Source organism: Chelonia mydas, chromosome 1 (genome assembly GCF_015237465.2).
Source record: "Chelonia mydas isolate rCheMyd1 chromosome 1, rCheMyd1.pri.v2, whole genome shotgun sequence".
In the NCBI taxonomy this organism is placed as follows: domain Eukaryota; kingdom Metazoa; phylum Chordata; order Testudines; family Cheloniidae; genus Chelonia; species Chelonia mydas.
The window spans coordinates 155,126,314-155,146,014 of NC_057849.1; the positions used below are offsets into that span (position 1 = coordinate 155,126,314).

Consider the following 19,701-nt stretch of genomic DNA (forward strand, 5'->3'; position numbering starts at 1 on the left):
ACTGAAACTATGAGTTATGCATACTTTTTTGTTCATAAATAAAAAACAAATCTGCTTTAGGAAGGCTTTTAAATACATGACTACAGAAGACTAAGTAATGTTGAATGCTGTACCTGGTAATTTACAAAGCGCATATCTCTAGAATACAGAGCAGCTGTCCACAGACAGCTTTGTCCTGGGTTGATAGATTTGGCTAATTGTTCCAAAGTCTTTTGATGGTGAGGATAAAACTTATGAGCCAGGGTAAGGTGCAGCTGCTTTGTGCAGGGTTTCACGCGGCAATCTAGGAATAAAATAATAATCCTATAAGGTCACAAAATGAGGTGACGTGTACATAGGCTGTTTATTTAGCACCATGAAGCAGAATTTTATTCCATAGGCTTCTGCACAGTATATGAAACAATGTAGTAATCAAAGGCAGTCTTTCAGACTATTACACTATTTCCAAGTGAACAGTCTTAATCTGGTGATGTGCACAGTTCACCCTTGCTCTAAAAAAATATTTCATTCTTTCTGGTTCACCAATGAATACTCCCTTATTTTCTTCGACAAAATATTACTTCTCAGAAATGAAAATACCATCAACCAAATCCTGCTAAGCCATCAGCTGGTGCACAGTCCACTTGGGCTCTGCAGTTGCATATAACTCCATGGACCCTGACAGAGGTACTCTCTCTCTCTCTGATGCAGCTGCATAGTGCCTATCCTCCATGGTCTCATGACCCCACCCCAAACTCCTTTGCACACTTGACTCCTCTCCTTTCCCTGCAACTGTCCTGACTGCCAAACATAGAAATCAGAGTGCTGGAAGATGACATATGGGCAAAGGGGCTGGACCTAGGGATGCTGGGGGTGCTGCTGCACCCCTTGGCTTGAAGTGATTTCCATCATATCCAGGGTTTACAGTATAGTTCAATGGCTCTTAGCACCCCCATTATACAAATTGTTCCAGCCCCCCTGCATATGGGGAGGCAGTGCCTCCCAATTAGGGTAGCGAGCTGACTGTGAGGAGGAGGTGGCATTACAGCTTGGAAGGAATGAATGGGACACCTGGTCAAGAAGAGGTTGCTTAGATAATGGCTTTGAAACAGCCCCCTCCCCTTAGCCCACCTTTCTCTCTCCCACGAGGAGATAGCTGGAACCCTTAACCCCAAGACTATCTCTTTCCCTTCCTCATACAGGAGTAGTACTGGGTGACTGGAGCCCTAGGCCTGCAGTAACCTCTGTTATCCCTGGAGCAGGAGAAAGGAGGTCAGGATCTATGGAGATTGCTTGGTGGGAAATCCATGGCTCCTACCTGCAGAACACTTGTACGCTGATGTGATGAGTGCTAAGGAAAACTCAAAGAAAGACAAATATACAGATCAATCCCCCCCTTGACCTCTTTTGTATCAAGCCTTATTGCACCCATTACTGTCTATATATTATAAGGCTATTTATAATACTCATCACTGTAACATCCAAGAACATACCAGACCTGTACTGCAAAGTCCTTATTGGACTTTATAGAGTCTTCAGTTCTTCTCCCTTCCCCAGCATAAGAAACATTGCTTTGAATATATCCCTACCTTTCCCTCCTCTTCTTATTGCAGTGTAAGATGGACCCAGCATTTGGCCTTTTGTCTTTTGAATTACACTTACAGATGCTTAACATTAGTCTTCGGCATTCTTAGCGATATTTATTGATTTGATCTGTGACATCAATGTAGTAAACTTCTATTTCAGTATTTCATGTCTCACATATGCAGTTTTCAAGGATTACTGGGAAGCACAGGTCCCTGAAGGGAAATCTGTAACTCAGTAACAAACCATGAGAGCTGACTAGTCTGTGGGAGCATTGCAGGAATTCCAGACATTTACAGATCTGTTTGGATGCCTATCTTTCTTCCTGCCTCCCTTTCGTCACAGCATGACCTTAGTAACCTGAACATCACCAAAAGCCAAAGGAGCCCATCACCTTCCCACACTGCCATAACTAAAGTATAGAGCTAGAGGATCTGACATGACAAGGCTTTGGTTGATGTATTCCTTCTGGACTCATTTGTTTTCTCTTGGATTTCCTCATCCATGATCATAAAACTCACCATTATCCTAAATTATGTGCCAGGCTTCAAGTTTAAGGGTGGTAAAATTTTATACTCTCTGTCCCTTTCCATTTTGGAGGCTCAGAACATTAATACTTCACATTATGCTTCCAATTTATGCATTAATTTATTTTTATAAAAAACCCATGACACCTACTAAGGTAACCCCTTGACCTGAAACTGCTGTTTAGCAATGCAGCGCTGAACAGACATCAAGCCTGCCTCAGAAACCATGGAGATGACCGCAGTTAAGTGCCTAAATAGAGAGAGATACACAGTATATATATTTTACAGATAAATCTACCCCGTAATTGCCTACAGAATGTTACAAAGTGAAGGCTTTGCTTAGATTTCTCAAAGATAATAAGAACACCATGAAGTATTTCTATTAACTGCCATTGTATGTGTCTGGCTCTTGGGAAAAAGAGATATCTTAGGCTGATACATTATGTCTGCTGTGTAAAATAAGTGAGAAAACAGGGCCCCCAACTCTTCTCATCCCCTGCCCCTCACTTTCCCCAAGCATGATTTTTTCAAAACTTTGGGGCAGGATGGTTGCATGAAGCGAATACCAGAATCTGATCTGAGCCCCATCAGAAATTCAGGAGATACTTAAATTACTACAATTTCCAATTGACATTGATGGTACCTGCCAAGATTGAAGCCTCAGTAGCAAAAGCCACAGCAAACTCTTTGATGACATTTGCATGGGCATCATTCATGAAGAAACCAAGGTAGCTGACAGACGAATGTAGTGATAGAGAAATGACAGGTGGGAACAAATTTATAAACCTGTCACCAACTTTCTTTAGGGCTTCATGCAAGAATTCCACTTTCCGGTCTTCACACTGAAAGAAAACATATGGGGAGCATGCATTACAAACCAACAGCGGCACCCACTGCCTCCTAAACAATTCCTACTGGTCCGTATCCAAACCATAAAACCACTACCATAGTTCGGTATTAGTTGGCACTCCGACTGGCAGTCACAGCAGAAAGAACAAGTACTGAAGATTCACAGAGTTTACATTACTTTCTTATCCCCTGAAATATTCCACCTAGGACGGGGTTGAGATACATTGTATGGAAGCTTGACAGTGCTGCTGCCCATACATGCTTTCTGTGGTTAATTCAGACTTTGACATCTGACACCTTTCAAGAACACTCTACATGCATTACAAATTAATAAATGTTTATTTCCTATAAATGTCATTAATGACCAACTAGTTCCACGGTGTTTGACATTTTGCTATGACACTTGTTCTCTTTATTTTTTAGTCTCAGCAGCATTATACAGTATGAAAGTATAATGAATATAATTTCTTTGTCCAACTGCTCCATCGCGGCACTTTCCATATTGCTTCAATAGATCGTTGTCTAAGCTAATGGCGAAGTGCTGCAAGGATGCTAATGTGCAACTTTGCCAGCAACGAAAGGTCTCTAAAACTTTTACAGATCAATATAGTTTTAGTGATACCCATGCCATTCTTCCACTGAAGTGTACACATTGATCCTTTAGGGGGGATGCTGTTTAAGACTCATTCTGTAGAGAGGTTTCAGAGGAGCAGCCGTGTTAGTCTGTATCCGCAAAAAGAAAAGGAGAACTTGTGGCAACTTAGCCTCCTAAATAACTTAGGCACTTTTGAAAATTTGACCTGTGATCGGAGTGTTTTCTGAATCTAAAGATAATATAATCTAAATAATACGCCCTATGAATATTGAGATATTCTCTACAGAATGAAAAGGAGTACTTGTGGCACCTTAGAAACTAACACATTTATTTGAGCATAAGCTTTCGTGAGCTACGGCTCACTTCATCAGATGCATGCAGTGGAAAATACAGGGGGGAGATTTTATATACACAGAGAACGTGAAACAATGGGTGTTACCATACACACTGTAACGAGAGTAACCATTAAATTAGGCTTGAATAAAGACTGGGAGTGGATGTGTCATTACACAAAATAAAACTATTTCCCCATGTTTATTTCCCCCCTCCCACCCCCACTACTGTTCCTCACACGTTCTTGTCAACTGCTGGAAATGGCCCACCTTGATTATCACTACAGAAGGGTTTTTTTCTCTCCTGCTGGTAATAGCTCACCTTGCCTGATCACTCTCGTTCCAGTGTGTATGGTAACACCCATTGTTTCATATTCTCTGTGTATATAAAATCTCCCCCCTGTATTTTCCACTGAATGCATCCGATGAAGTGAGGTGTAGCTCACGAAAGCTTATGATCAAATAAATTTGTTAGTCTCTAAGGTGCCACAAGTACCCCTTTTCATTCTGTAGAGAATATCTCGATATTCATAGGGCATATTATTTAGATTATATTATCTTTAGATTCAGAAAACACTCTGATCACAGGTCAAATTTTCAAAAGTGCCTAAGTTATTTAGGAGGCTAAGTTCCATTTTCAAAACTGACTTAGGTACTTAGGATCTTAAGTCTCATTGATTTTCAGTTAGGCTTTGTCTACACTGGAACTTTGTCTGCAAAACTTTTGTCATTCAGGGGTGTTAAAAAGACAATATGTTAGGTTAAAAGGCATGAACGACAAAAGTTTTACTGACAAGAAGTGCCAATGTGAACAGCACTTAGTCGGCAGGAGCGCTCTCCTGCCGACTAAGCTGCTGCTGCTTGTCGGGAGCAGAATTTTTTTGTGGGCAGGAGAGCACTCTACACTGCGCACCTGTTAGCTACACTGCGCACCTGTTAGCGGCTTGGCTGTGTCACTAAAAGCTATGTAGTGTAGACATAGCCTTAGACTAACTGCCAAAGGACAAGATACATCATAGATAATGTAGACATTGTAGACAACTAGTTTAGACACACTGAATTATACTGAAGCAGAAAACAGTTGGCTGGTGTATGTAATTACTGTGACTATCTAATATGCAGCAGTTAGTGCATAAAAACTCAGTGCAAAATTACCCTCCTGGGTAGTTTAGGCTTTACAAAGATATTTTGGTGCCAAAAGCATCTAGGTGAATTTCCTGCTTAGGAGTTTTGAAAATCCCCTAGGTACCTATCTGCATTTTTAGGCCCCTAAATCTGTAAATCTGTCTCTAAAGTACTTTTGAAAATAGGATTTAGGCTCCTAAGTCACTTACACACTTTTGAAGATTTTACTCCATGGCAATACTAAGGTATAGAATGTGAGCTGCGATGGGCAGGAGAGCAAATGGAGCCCCAGCCAAAGCAGGAAGAAAAAGCAAAGAGAACCAGCTTTTTTTCTATACCTATTTTTAGTATGTGAAACTTTCTCAACAGTGAACTGAGAGCAACTACTGTTCTTCCAGTCAGCATCCAAAAGCACTGAGAAACGAATGCACAGAGGATGTTAAGTAGATAATATGGCTGAGGGTTTGCTTTTCTGTGCACACTGCCTATGCAACTGCTTGCCTAATTTGCAAGCTCAGAAGGCAAAAAGATATACTATTGTCCACTTGCACATGCAAATACATGATTTGCAAATACAGCCATGTTAGCTGCATGTACAAATTAGGTGTGCAGTTGCACTGACATATTCATACATAGAGTTTAAACGATCAGACCTCAAAAAAGCCTAAATCCAGCCACTCTGCTCTCATGAGACTTGAAAATCTCCCTCTAATCCCTACTTCCAGTTCATAACATTTGTTGGCCTGATCATTCCTCAATATCCACCATCTGAATATTTTTATTGATATTTGTAAACGTAGAGGGGAATAAATGCAATTACCTTAGCCTGTGTCCCAGCATACTTTGTGAAGGGATACTGTTGCTGGGTTTTCAAAACATGACATTTATTTGAACACACTGACCTTTACATATTGAATCCCTCATCCATATAATTTTTACGCACTACCATTTGTGCTCCTACTTGCAGATAGAAAACAATCACACCTGAGTTTCTACAATTATGCGAGGAATTATTAGTGCAAAATAATTGTAAGAGCAAGTGAAAATACATGCTCAAGAGAGCCCAGATTTCAATCTTAATTTTACATTAGCATGTTTTTTGTGCTCAATGGAATTGTTAAAGGCTTTCTTACCGTAAAGAAATCACAAAGAGTTATGTGTGGGAAAATCTCATGGGCTTTGTTTCTTGCACATTGGTTCTTGCTCTCTTTCCAAAATTCCTGCAGTTTGTCAAGCAAGGGTCCAGTTGGGCACAAATAGAGCGCGTACTCCTGAGGGATTGGATCATCCAAAGAAGGATCATTACAATGAGAGTGCAACCTGAAATTGAGAGTGCATCGCACAGGGTAAATTAAGGCACAATTGTGTACACATTCCTCCGTTGCTCTGGTGAAGACATCCACAATAAAAGCAGAGAAAGAAAAGCAACCAGTCGTTACATGAGCAGAAACTCATAATGAAATAAGAACAGATTAAAACTAGAGCTGGTCAAAAAGTTCCCCTTTATGATATTTATTGACGGGATGAGGTCTTTTGGTTTTTAAATGAAAATTTTCATTTTTTTTACATTTGAAAATGAAAACATAATTTTCAGTATTTGAAAATAGAAAACTTGTGGTATTGTTTGTTTGATTTTCTCCCCCATTTTCTATTTTGCCATTGGAAAAGGGAGGAAAAGGGGTGGGAGGAGCAAACCACCAAAAAATGAAAAAAAAAAAAAAATTTGGGAGGTCGTTTTGAAAAAATAGGTTAAAAAAAATCCTTCAAAAAACAATTGGTATTTTTATCCACCTCTAGTTAAAACAACAACAACAAAACAAAACACCCCCACCAAAAAAAAAACCCAAAAGAAAATGCATCAACTGAAATTAATAAATCGTAATCCAATCTGTAATAACAGTCATTTTGCTTTGGGAACTGCAGCATGATCCGCTTCTGATTTTTTTCAATTCACAGCATGAAGTAATTTCTGATGGAACTTGTTTTGTAGCCTATGTTGAACTGGACATGTGCTGGGATGAACATGCAACCCACCACTTGATCACCACTCTGGTGTCAGAAGTATATGCCACATATCAGCATGGTTTGCAACACATGGACCCAGATCCAAAAAATCCAGAACCACCTTCTTTGTAGTATAAACTCTAAGTAAAAGTCATAACTTGTGTCCTCTCAGCCTTGCTGGAAACACAACAAAGAGGAACATACAATAATGCATATTTCAACTGTGCAATGTTCTCATTCTAAGCCTTTGTATCTGGATGATTAACTGTATTTGCCTTACATTGCCCCACTTGGAGCAACATCAGTTGCTTTTTAGGAGGCATTGCTGGTGCTGCGTGCTCTTTTATCTCTCTTCTGTGTCTCACAAATATCAGCACAGAGCGTGGGTTTGAGATTTGACTCAGGTCTGGTCTACATTTAAAAATTAGATTGACCTAGCTACGTCACTCAAGTTTGTGAAAAATGTTGTGGCCTGAATGGTGTAGCTGGGTCAAACTAATCCCTTGTGTGGTCGACAGAAGGATTCGTCTGTCAATGTTACTGCTGCCTCTCAGAAAGGTGGAATAACTACATCAACCGAGAAACCCCTTTCCATTAACGTAGGAAGCATCTTCACTACGACTCTCCAGTGGCACAGCCGCAGCATTCCAGCTGTGCTGCCATAGGGGGATAGTGTAGACATACCCTTAGATTTGGGATTTAAATTGCAAAATAAATCAGCATCAGCAACATCTCCATACTCCATCACCAGTGTCTCAAGCTGGAGAAAAAAATTCAGACGACCCAAGAACAGCAATTGACATTACCCATGGTCATGCCTATCCTGGATTCTTATTTTTAAAACCGTAAACTCTTAGCCATTCAGCTTGATTTTATAGCCTTTTCCCACCTGGGGTTGTGTTCCCTCCAGTCAATGCCTTTTAACCTAACATGTTCCAAATTCATTTACAATTGTAATCTCTCTGATCTTGAACACCTCCTTTTCTACTTTTGCCTCATGGGCTGAGTATCTAAGCTTTCCTCTCCGATGTATAGTCACCATCCAGTTCTGTGAGAGCGAGAGTTTTTTGTGCACGAGTGGAGGTGTGAGAAATTGGACACATTTATTACATAATGATTCCTCACAATCCTCCCTTCTTTGACTATGTCAGAATTAGGTGATCATGACAGCATGCATCCCCCACACCCACATGTTCTCTCATGTTCCATAAAACAGAACCATCATCTAGGAAGCAGTAACTCTGCTCTTAATTTACTTTGCACTTTGCACTTTATGCCTACAAGAAACAAGATCGAATAAAACTATTCCCATAAAGCAAAATAAAGATGAGTTCAGATTTAATTTCATTTTTACCATGAAGTCTGCTAAATCCAAATCCAGTGGGGAAACAGCCCATAAGCAGCTACATTTCATTCAGTTTCATGTGAAAGTACTCCTGGGGGAACTGTAAATTGTTTCATTCTTACCACTTTGAAGCCTCTTCTGCTGTCTTGTGTCCCGTAGCAGCCAAAGCTTTTTGCCTAAGGAAAATAAAGTGGATTCACCGTGAGAAAAGAATAGATGCAGTAAGACAGCAAATTCTCCTTTGAGTTCTGGAGACTTTCCCTTAATACACTGTATAAGCATGATTTGTACTGTATATGGGCCCACATTATTATCAGAGATGAGTCAAACAAAATCTCAGCACCAAACACTGTATTTGGGCAGAACCAAAACCTTAGATCCAAACACTCTTATACTTGGGATCTGGAAATCTGGATCCAAATTTTCCCAAAGGAGTCAGTGTTTGGTTTCTGCCCATTAGAGAGACAGATTTGAGCCACAAGTTCAGGGATTTTGGTTCAGGTCTGGTGTTTTGGTTCAGGTCTATCTCTAATATGTAATTACTGTTCTATGGAACCAAATTATACCCAAATTCAGTTTCTTTTTCTATCAGGGCAGTATGTTCCTGCACATACACGTCTTTGAGACTGAGTCGAGTTTCTTGGGGTGGAGGAGGTGGGGAGAAGTCCAGCAGAGGAACTGGATATTTCAACCTGGCCACAATTCTAAAACTCACTATGACTCGTGTGTTTCTTTTGCTACACCCAAGAGACAATATTTGCTATACTTGAAACAAGATTTTCTGCCTGTTGGGGTCTTGAAACCAAATTTTTAACATTTAATTCCCTTCTGTTCAAGTTCTTATACTGCATCCAGCCCTGTAGTATCTGTGCACCTTCCAGCAGCACGTTAAACAGTGCGGCTGATCTCATGTGCTTTTTTCTGTCTTCTTCGCCCCAGGGAGAAAATTGTATGTGGATTTGTAAATAAAGAATTAAACGTGTTACTTATGTATGACGTGCTGTGTCCTTTTATTACTGAAGGCTCAACATGGCCAAAATACAACTCTTAATCTTTCCCCCAAGCCCTCCCGCTACTTTCTTTCTTGAGCACTGTGGACACCACCACAATCCTTCCTGTCACTAAGGCCAGTAAACTGGGTGTCAACTTTGAATGACTCAGACCTCTCTTTAGGACCTTATGTCCTAACTATGTGCAAATCTTGCTGATTCTTTCTGCACAACATCTCTAAGGTATGACCTTTCTCATCCGTCCTCACCGCCAACAGTCTCGTCCAGGCTCTCATCATCTCGTGTCTTGATTACTGCAACATCCTTCTCTCTGGCCTTGACAAATGCAATCTTACCCACTCATATCCATTCAGAATGCTGCTGTGAAGATCACTGGTTGCTATAATCATGTCACCCCTCTCTTTGCCTCTCTCCACTGGCTCCCCTTTCTCCATAGCATCACGCATAAGCAACTTGTTTTCACTTCCAAGGCCCTTCACCAGTGATCCCTACCCTACCTATCATCTCCCATACACTCTCAAGAGGTCAGCTCCTGCCTTCTCTTTGCCAATGCCATCCTCCGTCAATTTTCAAATGAGCTTTTGTTCTTTCTCCCATGCAATCCCCAACTCTTGGGAATGCTCCCGGTCAACATCTACAAAGCCAAATCATTGTTCTCCTTCATTTTCCTCCTTAAAACTATCCTTTGCCATTAGGCTTATAGAAAACTTGACAGATGGTTAGGCAGCTGGGGTGCTGAGACCTCTGCCTACCATACCAATCAGCACTGTCTCATTGTTTCCTTGTGCTGGTCTGTATCTATCTGTTGTCTCAGCTCATATTAGGACTTTAAGCTTATTGAGGCAGCAACTAGGGTTCTTTTGTGTTTGTATAGCACCTTGCCCGGTGGCATCCTGGCCTGTGACTAGGGCTCCTGTGCACTTCCACAAAGCAAATAGTAGACAATAAGGCAATTTAATGCAAAAATGGATCCTAGATCTACAAAGATCATTCAAACAGAAAGGAGAAGAGTTCTTAAATATATATATTTTAAAGTACTGTTTTAGAACAAGAATAAACTACCAGATCCCTGTCTGGAAATGCTAATAACAATGAGTAGTCTGTAAGCCTGGGGGTTAACGTGCTGTTGAGATTCTGCCTGATTCCCATTTACACAAATGCTCCTTTAAACTGCTCCATGTAAAGGGGCCTTAGTGTAAAAGAGATTATGGCAATGCAGCTCTGAATCATATAAGATCAGGCTATCTTAAATATATATATTTTAAAGTACTGTTTTAGAAGAAGAATAAACTATCAGATCCCTGTCTGGAAATGCTAATAACAATGAGTACTGGTTTGGGCCAGGCCAGGAATGCTGAATGGCTGAAATCAGGAACTGAAAACACATGCAAAAGGTTTAAAAATAATAACCAAAGTTTCTAAGCTCAGAAAGTTGTTCGGTTCAAATTTTAGGCAAAAATCCAGGCTACTTTTTAAATTTTATCCAAACTTGCTCAACACTTTGACTATTTATCTAACTGTTTCCTTTACACTAGAAAGCACAAATACACTCCATAGGTAGCACCACTGTGCTTTAAAGATTTGAAGAATTTAGACTACAGAGCCAAAAATTTTCAAAACTGGCCACTCGTTTTGGGTATCTCAGTTTTGGGATGCCCGATGGGAAAGACCATGAGCCAGATTTTCAGAAGAGCTGTGTCCCCAAAATTTCAATTGACATATAATGGGAGCAATGGGAACTCAGTACCTCTGAAGTCAGGCCCAAGGTGTCTAAAGCTGGCACCTGAAAATAGAGGGCTCTTTAGAAAATTAATTCAATACTTTTGATACTGACATAGTTGCTTCACTGGTTGGTTTTATTTTCAATAAGAAGCCAACATCTATAGATATTAAAAACCAGATTATGGAGATGTACTGTAGTCAGTTTTAAATTCACATTGATGGATGCTTATTTCACTCTCTGTCTCTCACACATGCACACACACACACACACACGTTAAGGAATTTGCAGGTAAGGGAGTAAATTTTTGAAGAATGAGATTTTCACATAGGAGAATTAAACTGCCCAACTGTCACTGAGTTGAGGACCTAGATTCCCCCATATCCCTTTGAAAATCTCCCATAAAATGTGCTTATCCCATCTGAAGATGTTTGGGGGAAAAGTGACCTTAATACTGCATTTTTCTTTAATGCAGAGTCAAATTCTGCCCACAGTTACACTGCTCCCTCACAGGGGTTGCCAGTATAACTGAGGACAGCATTTGTATTTTTCATGGAGCTACTATTTTCCCCTCTTCCCTTTGGCATGTAATTTTTTAACATGATCCTAAACTGAGAAAAATTCTTTATGGAATAAAAAGAGTAAAAATGACAGTTATATTGAATAGTTTTATATATTTATAAACAGGAAAACAATGTCTTGTGAAAAATAAACCCAGTCTCTAATGTCGTACATATGGTAAGATGCCTTTGCTGTGTCGTAGAACCCAGCATAGGCTAAAAGGTGTCTTTAAACTTAACTGCGTTACAGCAAAAGTGATGAATGAAAAATGTGACTTGTTTTTGGTAATACCGTGGGAGATAACTGAGCACATCAAGTGTTTAATACATTTTACAATCTCTCAACCGAAAAGTGGATAGTTTTTAGATTTAGATATAACAAATGGATGCACTGTAGGTTCTTTTTAGGATAAGATTAATACGCCACAAAATGCTATAAATTAAGCCCAAAGCAGAAGATCTTATCCACATACAGAAACATCCCTGTCAAGTTGTTGCCTGTTTTCTCTATTAAAAATGCAAGCTGTCTGTGTTCAAATTTTTATGAAAAAATTCTTTTAATATATTGAGGTAACTTAAAAATACTACTCACGCTGTATGTGCAGGGAATCCCATAGATAAGAGGGATTCCAGTAAAGAACAGGTGCTTCTGTTTCTGACTTTGTTGAAGACCTTCGAATATAGTTGTGTTTCAGCCACTGCCATCTCTTCCACTCCTCCTGTGAATGTATGTTCAGTACAGGCAGAAATTAGTAGAGAGAGAGAGACAGAGAGAGAGGGAGGGAGAGGCAGCTAAGATAAAAAAACCTCAAAACCCTTGTGATCTTTTTGACAAAAGCTGATATCCTGTTTTCATAGCATGTTAGTCTTTGCACTTTTACTTTAGGGTGGTTGAAAGGCAAGAAATATATGCAGTCTTTGTATGCCTGCCGCAGACTGTAGCAAAACAAGACTAACCTAGTATATGTCCAGAGTATAGCACAATGCATAGTAAGTGCAAATTTACTAATAGCAGGGAACTGAATCTCTCACTTTCAGATCACCATTTTAAATGCACCCCAAGGCAGTAATGAGTCAGTGAGCATGAGCTGTTGCCATTCACTGGTTGTCCAGCGGCACACGTGAAATAAGTTGGTGGTCTGAACCTGGTTCTTAGCAGACAGATTTCCGCCTCACAGAACCAGCACCACAGCTGGGCCTCTTGTTGGCACCCCCATCAAAGAGGCTAAGAACTGAATGAGTACGGAGGCTGAAATAGAATTTCTCCTTTAAAGGTGGCCCCTCCAGGTCAGCTTCAAAGCACGTAGGTTAGGCCGCATGGGAGAAATTGTACGTCCACAGCCTGAGCTGCTCTTGGCAATCAAGCACGAAGACCAATGATGTACTGGGTAAACTAAAGCATTCCCTTGATGACTCAGCAGCAGGGAGAGGCAGGATGTCAGATTCTCCAGTTTACACACTATAGAGCAAGTTTAAAATGGCCAGAGATTGCCCAGAAAATATCCCCACGTGAGAGGAATCTCCACTGAATCTCCTCTGCCTCCTGTGCTGCCATGTCCCTTCTGGCACAAGGGCGGGGGGGCTGGGGGGGCAGGGTGTATATCAGGGGCTGGGAGAGGGAAAGGGTCATCAAGGAACAGGAGAGGGCATGGTAAAGCAATCCTTTGCTATGCCTGATTCTCCACTGCTGTGAGGTTCCTGAGGGCCCTCATGTCAGTGATGTAAGTTGAAGATGCCTCCACACCTCAAGCTGGAAACGTTAACTTACGCCAGGTCCTAGTGGCTGAGGATCAGGGAGTTGTGACTAGTTCCCTAACAGCCTTTGTTAACCCTTTGTAGTGATAATCAAGGTGGGCCATTTCCAGCAGTTAACAAGAAAGTCTGAGGAACAGTATGTGTGTGTGTGTGGGGGGGGAATAAACAAGGGGAAATAGTTTTACTTTGTGTAATGACTCAACCACTCCCAGTCTCTATTCAAGCCTAAGTTAATTGTATCCAATTTGCAAATTAATTCCAATTCAGCAGTCTCTCGTTGGAGTTTGTTTCTGAAGTCTTTTTGTTGAAGAATAGCCACTTTTAGGTCAGAAATCGACCGCTATTCCTACCTACATGCCTCCAGCTTTCACTCAGACCACACCACACGATCCATTGTCTACAGCCAAGCTCCAGGATAGAACCGCATTTGCTCCAACCCCTCAGACAGAGACAAACGCCTACAAGATCTCTATCAAGCATTCTTACAACTACTATACCCACCTGCTGAAGTGAAGAAACAGACTGACAGAGCCAGAAGAGTACCCAGAAGTCACCTACTACAGGACAGGCCCAACAAAGAAAATAACAGAATGCCACTAGCCGTCACCTTCAGCCCCCAACTAAAACCTCTCCAACGCATCATCAAGGATCTACAACCTATCCTGAAGGACGACCCTTTGCTCTCACAAATCTTGGGAGACAGGCCAGTCCTTGCCTACAGACAGCCCCCCAACTTGAAGCAAATACTCACCAGCAACCACACAACAGAACCACTAACCCAGGAACCTATCCTTGCAACAAAGCCCGTTGCCAACTGTGTCCACATATCTATTCAGGAGACACCATCATAGGGCCTAATCATATCAGCCACACTATCAGAGGCTCATTCACCTGCACATCTACCAATGTGATATATGCCATCATGTGCCAGCAATGCCCCTCTGCCATGTACATTGGTCAAACTGGACAGTCTCTACGTAAAAGAATAAATGGACACAAATCAGATGTCAAGAATTATAACATTCATAAACCAGTTGGAGAACACTTCAATCTCTCTGGTCACTCGATTTCAGACCTAAAAGTGGCAATACTTCAACAAAAAAACTTCAAAAACTGACTCCAAAGAGACACTGCTGAATTGGAATTAATTTGCAAACTGGATACAATTAACTTAGGCTTGGATAGAGACTGGGAGTGGTTGGGTCATTACACAAAGTAAAACTATTTCCCCTTGTTTATTCCCCCCCCCCCCCCCCACTGTTCCTCAGACTTTCTTGTTAACTGCTGGAAATGGCCCATCTTGATTATCACTACAAAGGGTTCCCCCCCCACCACCACTCTCGTGGTGGTAATAGCTCATCTTAAGTGATCACTCTCCTTACAGTGTGCATGATAAACACCCATTTTTTCATGTTCTGTGTGTATATAAATCTCCCCACTGTATTTTCCACTGAATGCATCCGATGAAGTGAGCTGTAGCTCACGAAAGCTTATGCTCAAATAAATTGGTTAGTCTCTAAGGTGCCACAAGTACTCCTTTTCTTTTTGCGAATACAGACTAACATGGCTGCTACTCTGAAACCTGCCAAAATAAGGTAATAAAAGCTGTTCTTGTCACAAAGGTGTCCTGACTAAAAGGAGGAAGTATCAGAAATATGGTACAACCTCCTTTTCTTGTAAGAGTTCAACTCCCATCTTGCAGAGCCAAGTCTGAATAAGATTCCTCTGAAACTTTTAAGATTCTCCCATCATTAGTAAATGCCACTAACCTAGTCTAAAATATTAGCACTCTCATTAGGGAAGCCACAGTCTCTCAGTAGCCCTGTCTTCACTTATACATACCAGCATGGCTTTTCAGCTCGCTTCACAACCTCCCATTCCATGCCCCCCGTCAAAAAAAGAAAAAAAAAAAAAAGATGATCAAAACAAGATCATGACTATACTGTTATTTGACCAGGATTTTTCATTTCAGCTGGTCCATGAGATTCTGAGTTTAGAGCAGGTGGAATTTTCCCATTGGCTCAAGTGCACAATTTTCAAAATTATGGAGGTGGAATTCTTTTCATAGTTAAAATGCAGATCTATCCTGGGAACTATCTTTTGGTTTGCTCTTTGCCTCATGCCTGGTGGGTGCATTTAGCAAAGAGCACACCAAATTCACAAAGAGCAATGCAACCAGGTAAAGGGCCTACTTTGCCAAACTGACTAGCTTTGAGGGGCTCATTCACCAGAGCCCAGAATTCTGGCATATGCTTTTCTCCAGCCACTTTATTTAGGATAAATGGAACAAGCAAGCACACCTGTGACTTAATCTTTGGAGCGTTTCCTCTCAGACAGGTTCACGAAAAGGTTTACAAATACCACAATATTACCTTACCTGATTACACTGATTAAAAGGGTTGCTGAGTTTTTGCCTTCCTGGTATCCATAGCTATGTCATCCTAGGCTACCTGATATCTATGACCAGGCTGAATTACACAGACTACAGTAATAATGTCATTTGCTACAGTGGTTGAGCCGGCAATTCTGGGTGGTTCGATGAAAATATTTCCTGAGTGGACTGGTTTAACAACAACTAGATTTCCCTCTGGCTTATTACTATAATGAAAAAAGAACATATTTTTGTTTTTAACAATGACGTCTCAAGAAGAGGTGAGTAACACCCTACACCAGAGCAAATAATGATTCTCCAACATTTTGTAACTGTATGTCATGTGTCTTAATGCTGTTTTATTTCCAGAGCAGCAACACATGTAGCAATGAAGGTATTCTTTATGTTCAGAAACCATTTGCAGTAGGATGCTCTTTCCTTATTTCTGCCCTAAAAACAGCAGTTTATTCAATACCTCTTGAAATGTTTAGTTACCAGGAATGTCTATTATATCTGAGAGAATGAGAGAAAAGTTGTATTTTGATAGATAATGCTCTGCTAGATGGTGAAAAGATATTCTACTTTCCCTAAAAGTTGGTGGCAAAGCTGAACTGTACTTTGTCTAAGGCAAACATTTCCTGGGCCTGATATTCTGGATTTACAGCATACTAGCTCCTCTGACTTTAATGCATTTACTCCTGATTTACACCAGTGTGAGTGCAGAATCAGACCCACTATGTCATTGATTGTACAGAGCCTACAGAATCAGATACCGAAGTTTTCTGTATCCTATACCTTCCTGTTAATTTTAAAATGTAAGATTTATTTACCCAGAATTACATTTTAATTTCAGTTTGTGATCTGCATACAACATTCAAAGGTTCTTCAGCATAAGCTAAATGGGAAGTCCGAAAGATCAGAGCAGGCTTTGCACAGTTCATAACTTATACTTTCCTTTACAGTATTTACAGTAGCAATTAAAAAGCACCCTGTGGAAAATGCCTTGACATTTAAAGAAGGAGCTTGTCAGAATTTCTTGATGTGGTGAATGAATTACTCTAAATAACTGTGGTTATAGGCAGGCTCGAGCAACATTTTAGTTTCAGTAAATTGCTGGTTAATGCTTGCTAATTAGCTGTCCATCTGTGCAAGTTGCTGAGTGCCCCAGCTCTCACTGAAGTCAATGGGAATTGCATGAGCTCCTCAGTAACACACAGGAGGTGCTCAGCATCTTGCAGGATGAGGCTATTTTGAGGCAAAGAGAGAGCAGGCCTGGAAGTTGTCCCTGGATTTGCTTTGTATCAGCTGTTCATTCCAAAAGTGTGCTCAAAGCAGGACCCCCCAATAAAAAAAATCATCACCACTAGAAAGGCATTGGGGTGGTATGAGGAGAATGAGTAGTCGGTTTTAAAAGTGACTTCTGTTCTTTGTTGGTCCAGGTACTGGAGACTAATCCCAATACTGGACATCCTGAAATCACCTCTGTTACTGAAGACAAATTGCCAGGAGCTGAAGTTCATTTTTTCTACAAAAGATTTTTCAGCATACAACAAGCAAAAGTAGATCCCAGTGCAAATGGATTTGGTAGGGACTCTACATCCCTTTGTAATGTGTACAGTCAGGCGGAGTCAATGGTTTTTTGTCATCATCCAAATGTATTGGTCAAGGTCCAGACTCCAGAGAAAAAAATAATAACAATGATAATAATAAGTAAATGAAAAGATTTCAGGGTCCTTTCAATGGCATCTGGCTGTTCAGATTTGGCCTGTGGTCTGCCTATTGACTACCCCTGCTTTATGTAGTAATTTAGCCTTGCAAAACTATACTTACACAAACAGGGTACATTTTTTTTTATTAGTGAGAAAGTAGCACTTATTTTTTTCACTAGCTTCATCAGGGTGAGAGTGGGTGAGGACATTTTTTGCCTGGGCGGATATGTTTCCATGACACTTTTGCAAGGCTGCATTATTCGTATAGTTTCATCCAGGTAGTAGATTATTTGTTTTTTACTTCAGATATGACACAATTTTGAATGTTTGATATGAAACCTTCCAAGTCTGGAAATCCATATCATTAGAAAAAGGCAATGCAGTAGAGTAGGTCACAGATAGCAGAGTATGCATTTTGGTTACATTCTATGGGCCTGATCTTGTTCCCATTGAAACCAGTGACAAAACACACATTAACTTCAGTGGGAGCAGAATCAGACCTAAGGTCATAGGTAAAGCAATATTAATTTATACAGACTATTTAACTAAGACGGCTGCAAATTATTCATTATGACACCTGAAACCAGATAACATTTCCTGATTTCACATTTTGCTTGTCTAAGAGATTCGCTCAATTTCTACTGAACAGGTTTGAGTGAAACTGGATGAAACTCAGCAGTTTTGTCTGAGCTTCAAGTTTTTGCAAATCCAAAATTCAAAGGTAAGTTTAGGGGTAGGGTGGGCATAGCTGCATGAATCAAAACTGAAGACCTCCTGTATATGTAAATGGCACATTTCCATTATTTACAGTTGCTTTGGCCTTTGTGTATGAAATCGGAATAATTCCCCCCCGCCCCCCCAAAGCCATCCACATGTTCAGTGGAAACTGTTGCCTCTCTTGTTGATCCACTGCTATGGATTCCTGTTCTTTAATCCATTTCACAGGAATAGGCTAGGTCTCTATTCCTGCCTCTACCATTGATTGACTGTGTGACTTTGACCAAGGCAATGAGGCTCAAATTTGCAAAAATTGCTTCTAATTTTTGGTTCAGTTTTCTACACCTATATTTCTAACTCTATTGCTCCAATTAGCCTTGCTTCAAAAGCCAAAGATCTAGAGCTTTATTCTTGCCCTGTACTTTTGCTTTCTTCTGCCATCTCCTTTATATGTGGGCCTGTCTATCATCTCTTCCAAAACACCGGCCAATTTTGTCCTTCTCTTGATTCTGTCCTGCCTCTGTTTCAATTTTTAGCATCTCTTATTCACTTCCAGTCTTTGCTCTGAATCTTTATTCTTCAGACTTTAGGAAATGCAGTGTGCTGCAGCTAGACACTTCCTCACTGTCACAAGTGGAGCCATACCACCTCCTTCCTCTTCACTGGATTTCAGTTGTCCCGAATGCAGCACACAATGTAGCATCCAGCCAGAGATGATGGTAGCAGTGAGTGTCAGAAGTACTAAGCTGATACGGGAGAGATTCAGAAGTCGTTTTTGGCAGAAGTTTTCATAAAAGTGACATTCAGAGCCATTAATTCTTTGAAGAGAATTGTATTTCTCCATTTGAGAGTTTTATAATCTATTCTAAAATTCTCAGTAGATCCTACACTTTATTCAGGTTTGCTTATATAAACAATTTTGAATTTTCTTTTCTCAGACTCATCTAACTCTTTAGAGAGAGATGTATACTTTTTATCTTCCTGATCATGAAAACCAGAAGGTTTAGAAGTCAAGTTTTGAGTTCAGTGGGGCTTAGCCTAACCACTCACCAACGACCTGATTCTAACCCAGGGGTGGGCAAACTACGGCCTGGGGGCCACATGCTGCCCTCCTGACATTTTAATCCAGCCCTCAAGCTCCCACTGGGGAGCGGGGTCTGGGGCTTGCCACACTCCGCACGGCTCCCGGAAGCAGCAGCAGCATGTCCTCCCCTCCAGCTCCCACGTGTAGGGGCAGCCGGGGCTTCACACGCTGCCCCTGTCCCAAGCACCTGCAGACAGGGCAGCATGCGGAGCCGCCTGGCTGATCCTCCACATAGGAGCTGGAGGGGGGACACGCTGCTGCTTCTGGGAGCTGCTTGAGGTAAGCGCCACCCAGAGCCTGCATCCCTGCCCCCCTCCCGCGTCCCAACCCCCTTCCCCAGCCCTGATCTCCCTCCCACCCTCCAAAACCTCAGTCCCAGCCCGAAGCGCCCTCCTGCATCCCCAACCCTTCATCCCCAGCCCCACCCCAGAGCCC

General features: G+C 41.1%; 2 protein-coding genes across 4 annotated transcripts in view; one reads left to right on the forward strand and one right to left on the reverse strand.

Moving 5' to 3' along the window:
* Positions 1-19,701, reverse strand: part of UBASH3A (ubiquitin associated and SH3 domain containing A) — a 47,470-nt gene that overhangs the window by 26,408 nt on the left and 1,361 nt on the right. The window contains exons 2-6 of one of the 3 annotated variants that reach the window (XM_007064420.4): positions 12,223-12,349; positions 8,463-8,516; positions 6,125-6,311; positions 2,734-2,932; positions 114-283 (exon numbers count right to left, since the gene is read on the reverse strand). In XM_007064420.4, the coding sequence (XP_007064482.1) occupies positions 114-283; positions 2,734-2,932; positions 6,125-6,311; positions 8,463-8,516; positions 12,223-12,335 (723 nt within the window). In that variant the 5' untranslated portion in view covers positions 12,336-12,349. Of the gene's footprint in view, positions 1-113; positions 284-2,733; positions 2,933-6,124; positions 6,312-8,349; positions 8,425-8,462; positions 8,517-12,222; positions 12,403-19,701 lie in introns of those variants that run through there. The other 2 variants (XM_043538171.1, XM_043538172.1) reach the window with 2 other exon arrangements.
* The window catches only part of TMPRSS3 (transmembrane serine protease 3), a 31,620-nt gene continuing 27,938 nt past the window's right edge, over positions 16,020-19,701 (forward strand). The window contains exons 1-2 of the mRNA XM_043538174.1: positions 16,020-16,037; positions 17,196-17,340. Coding sequence (XP_043394109.1) covers positions 16,020-16,037; positions 17,196-17,340 — 163 coding nt within the window. The remainder of the gene's footprint in view (positions 16,038-17,195; positions 17,341-19,701) is intronic.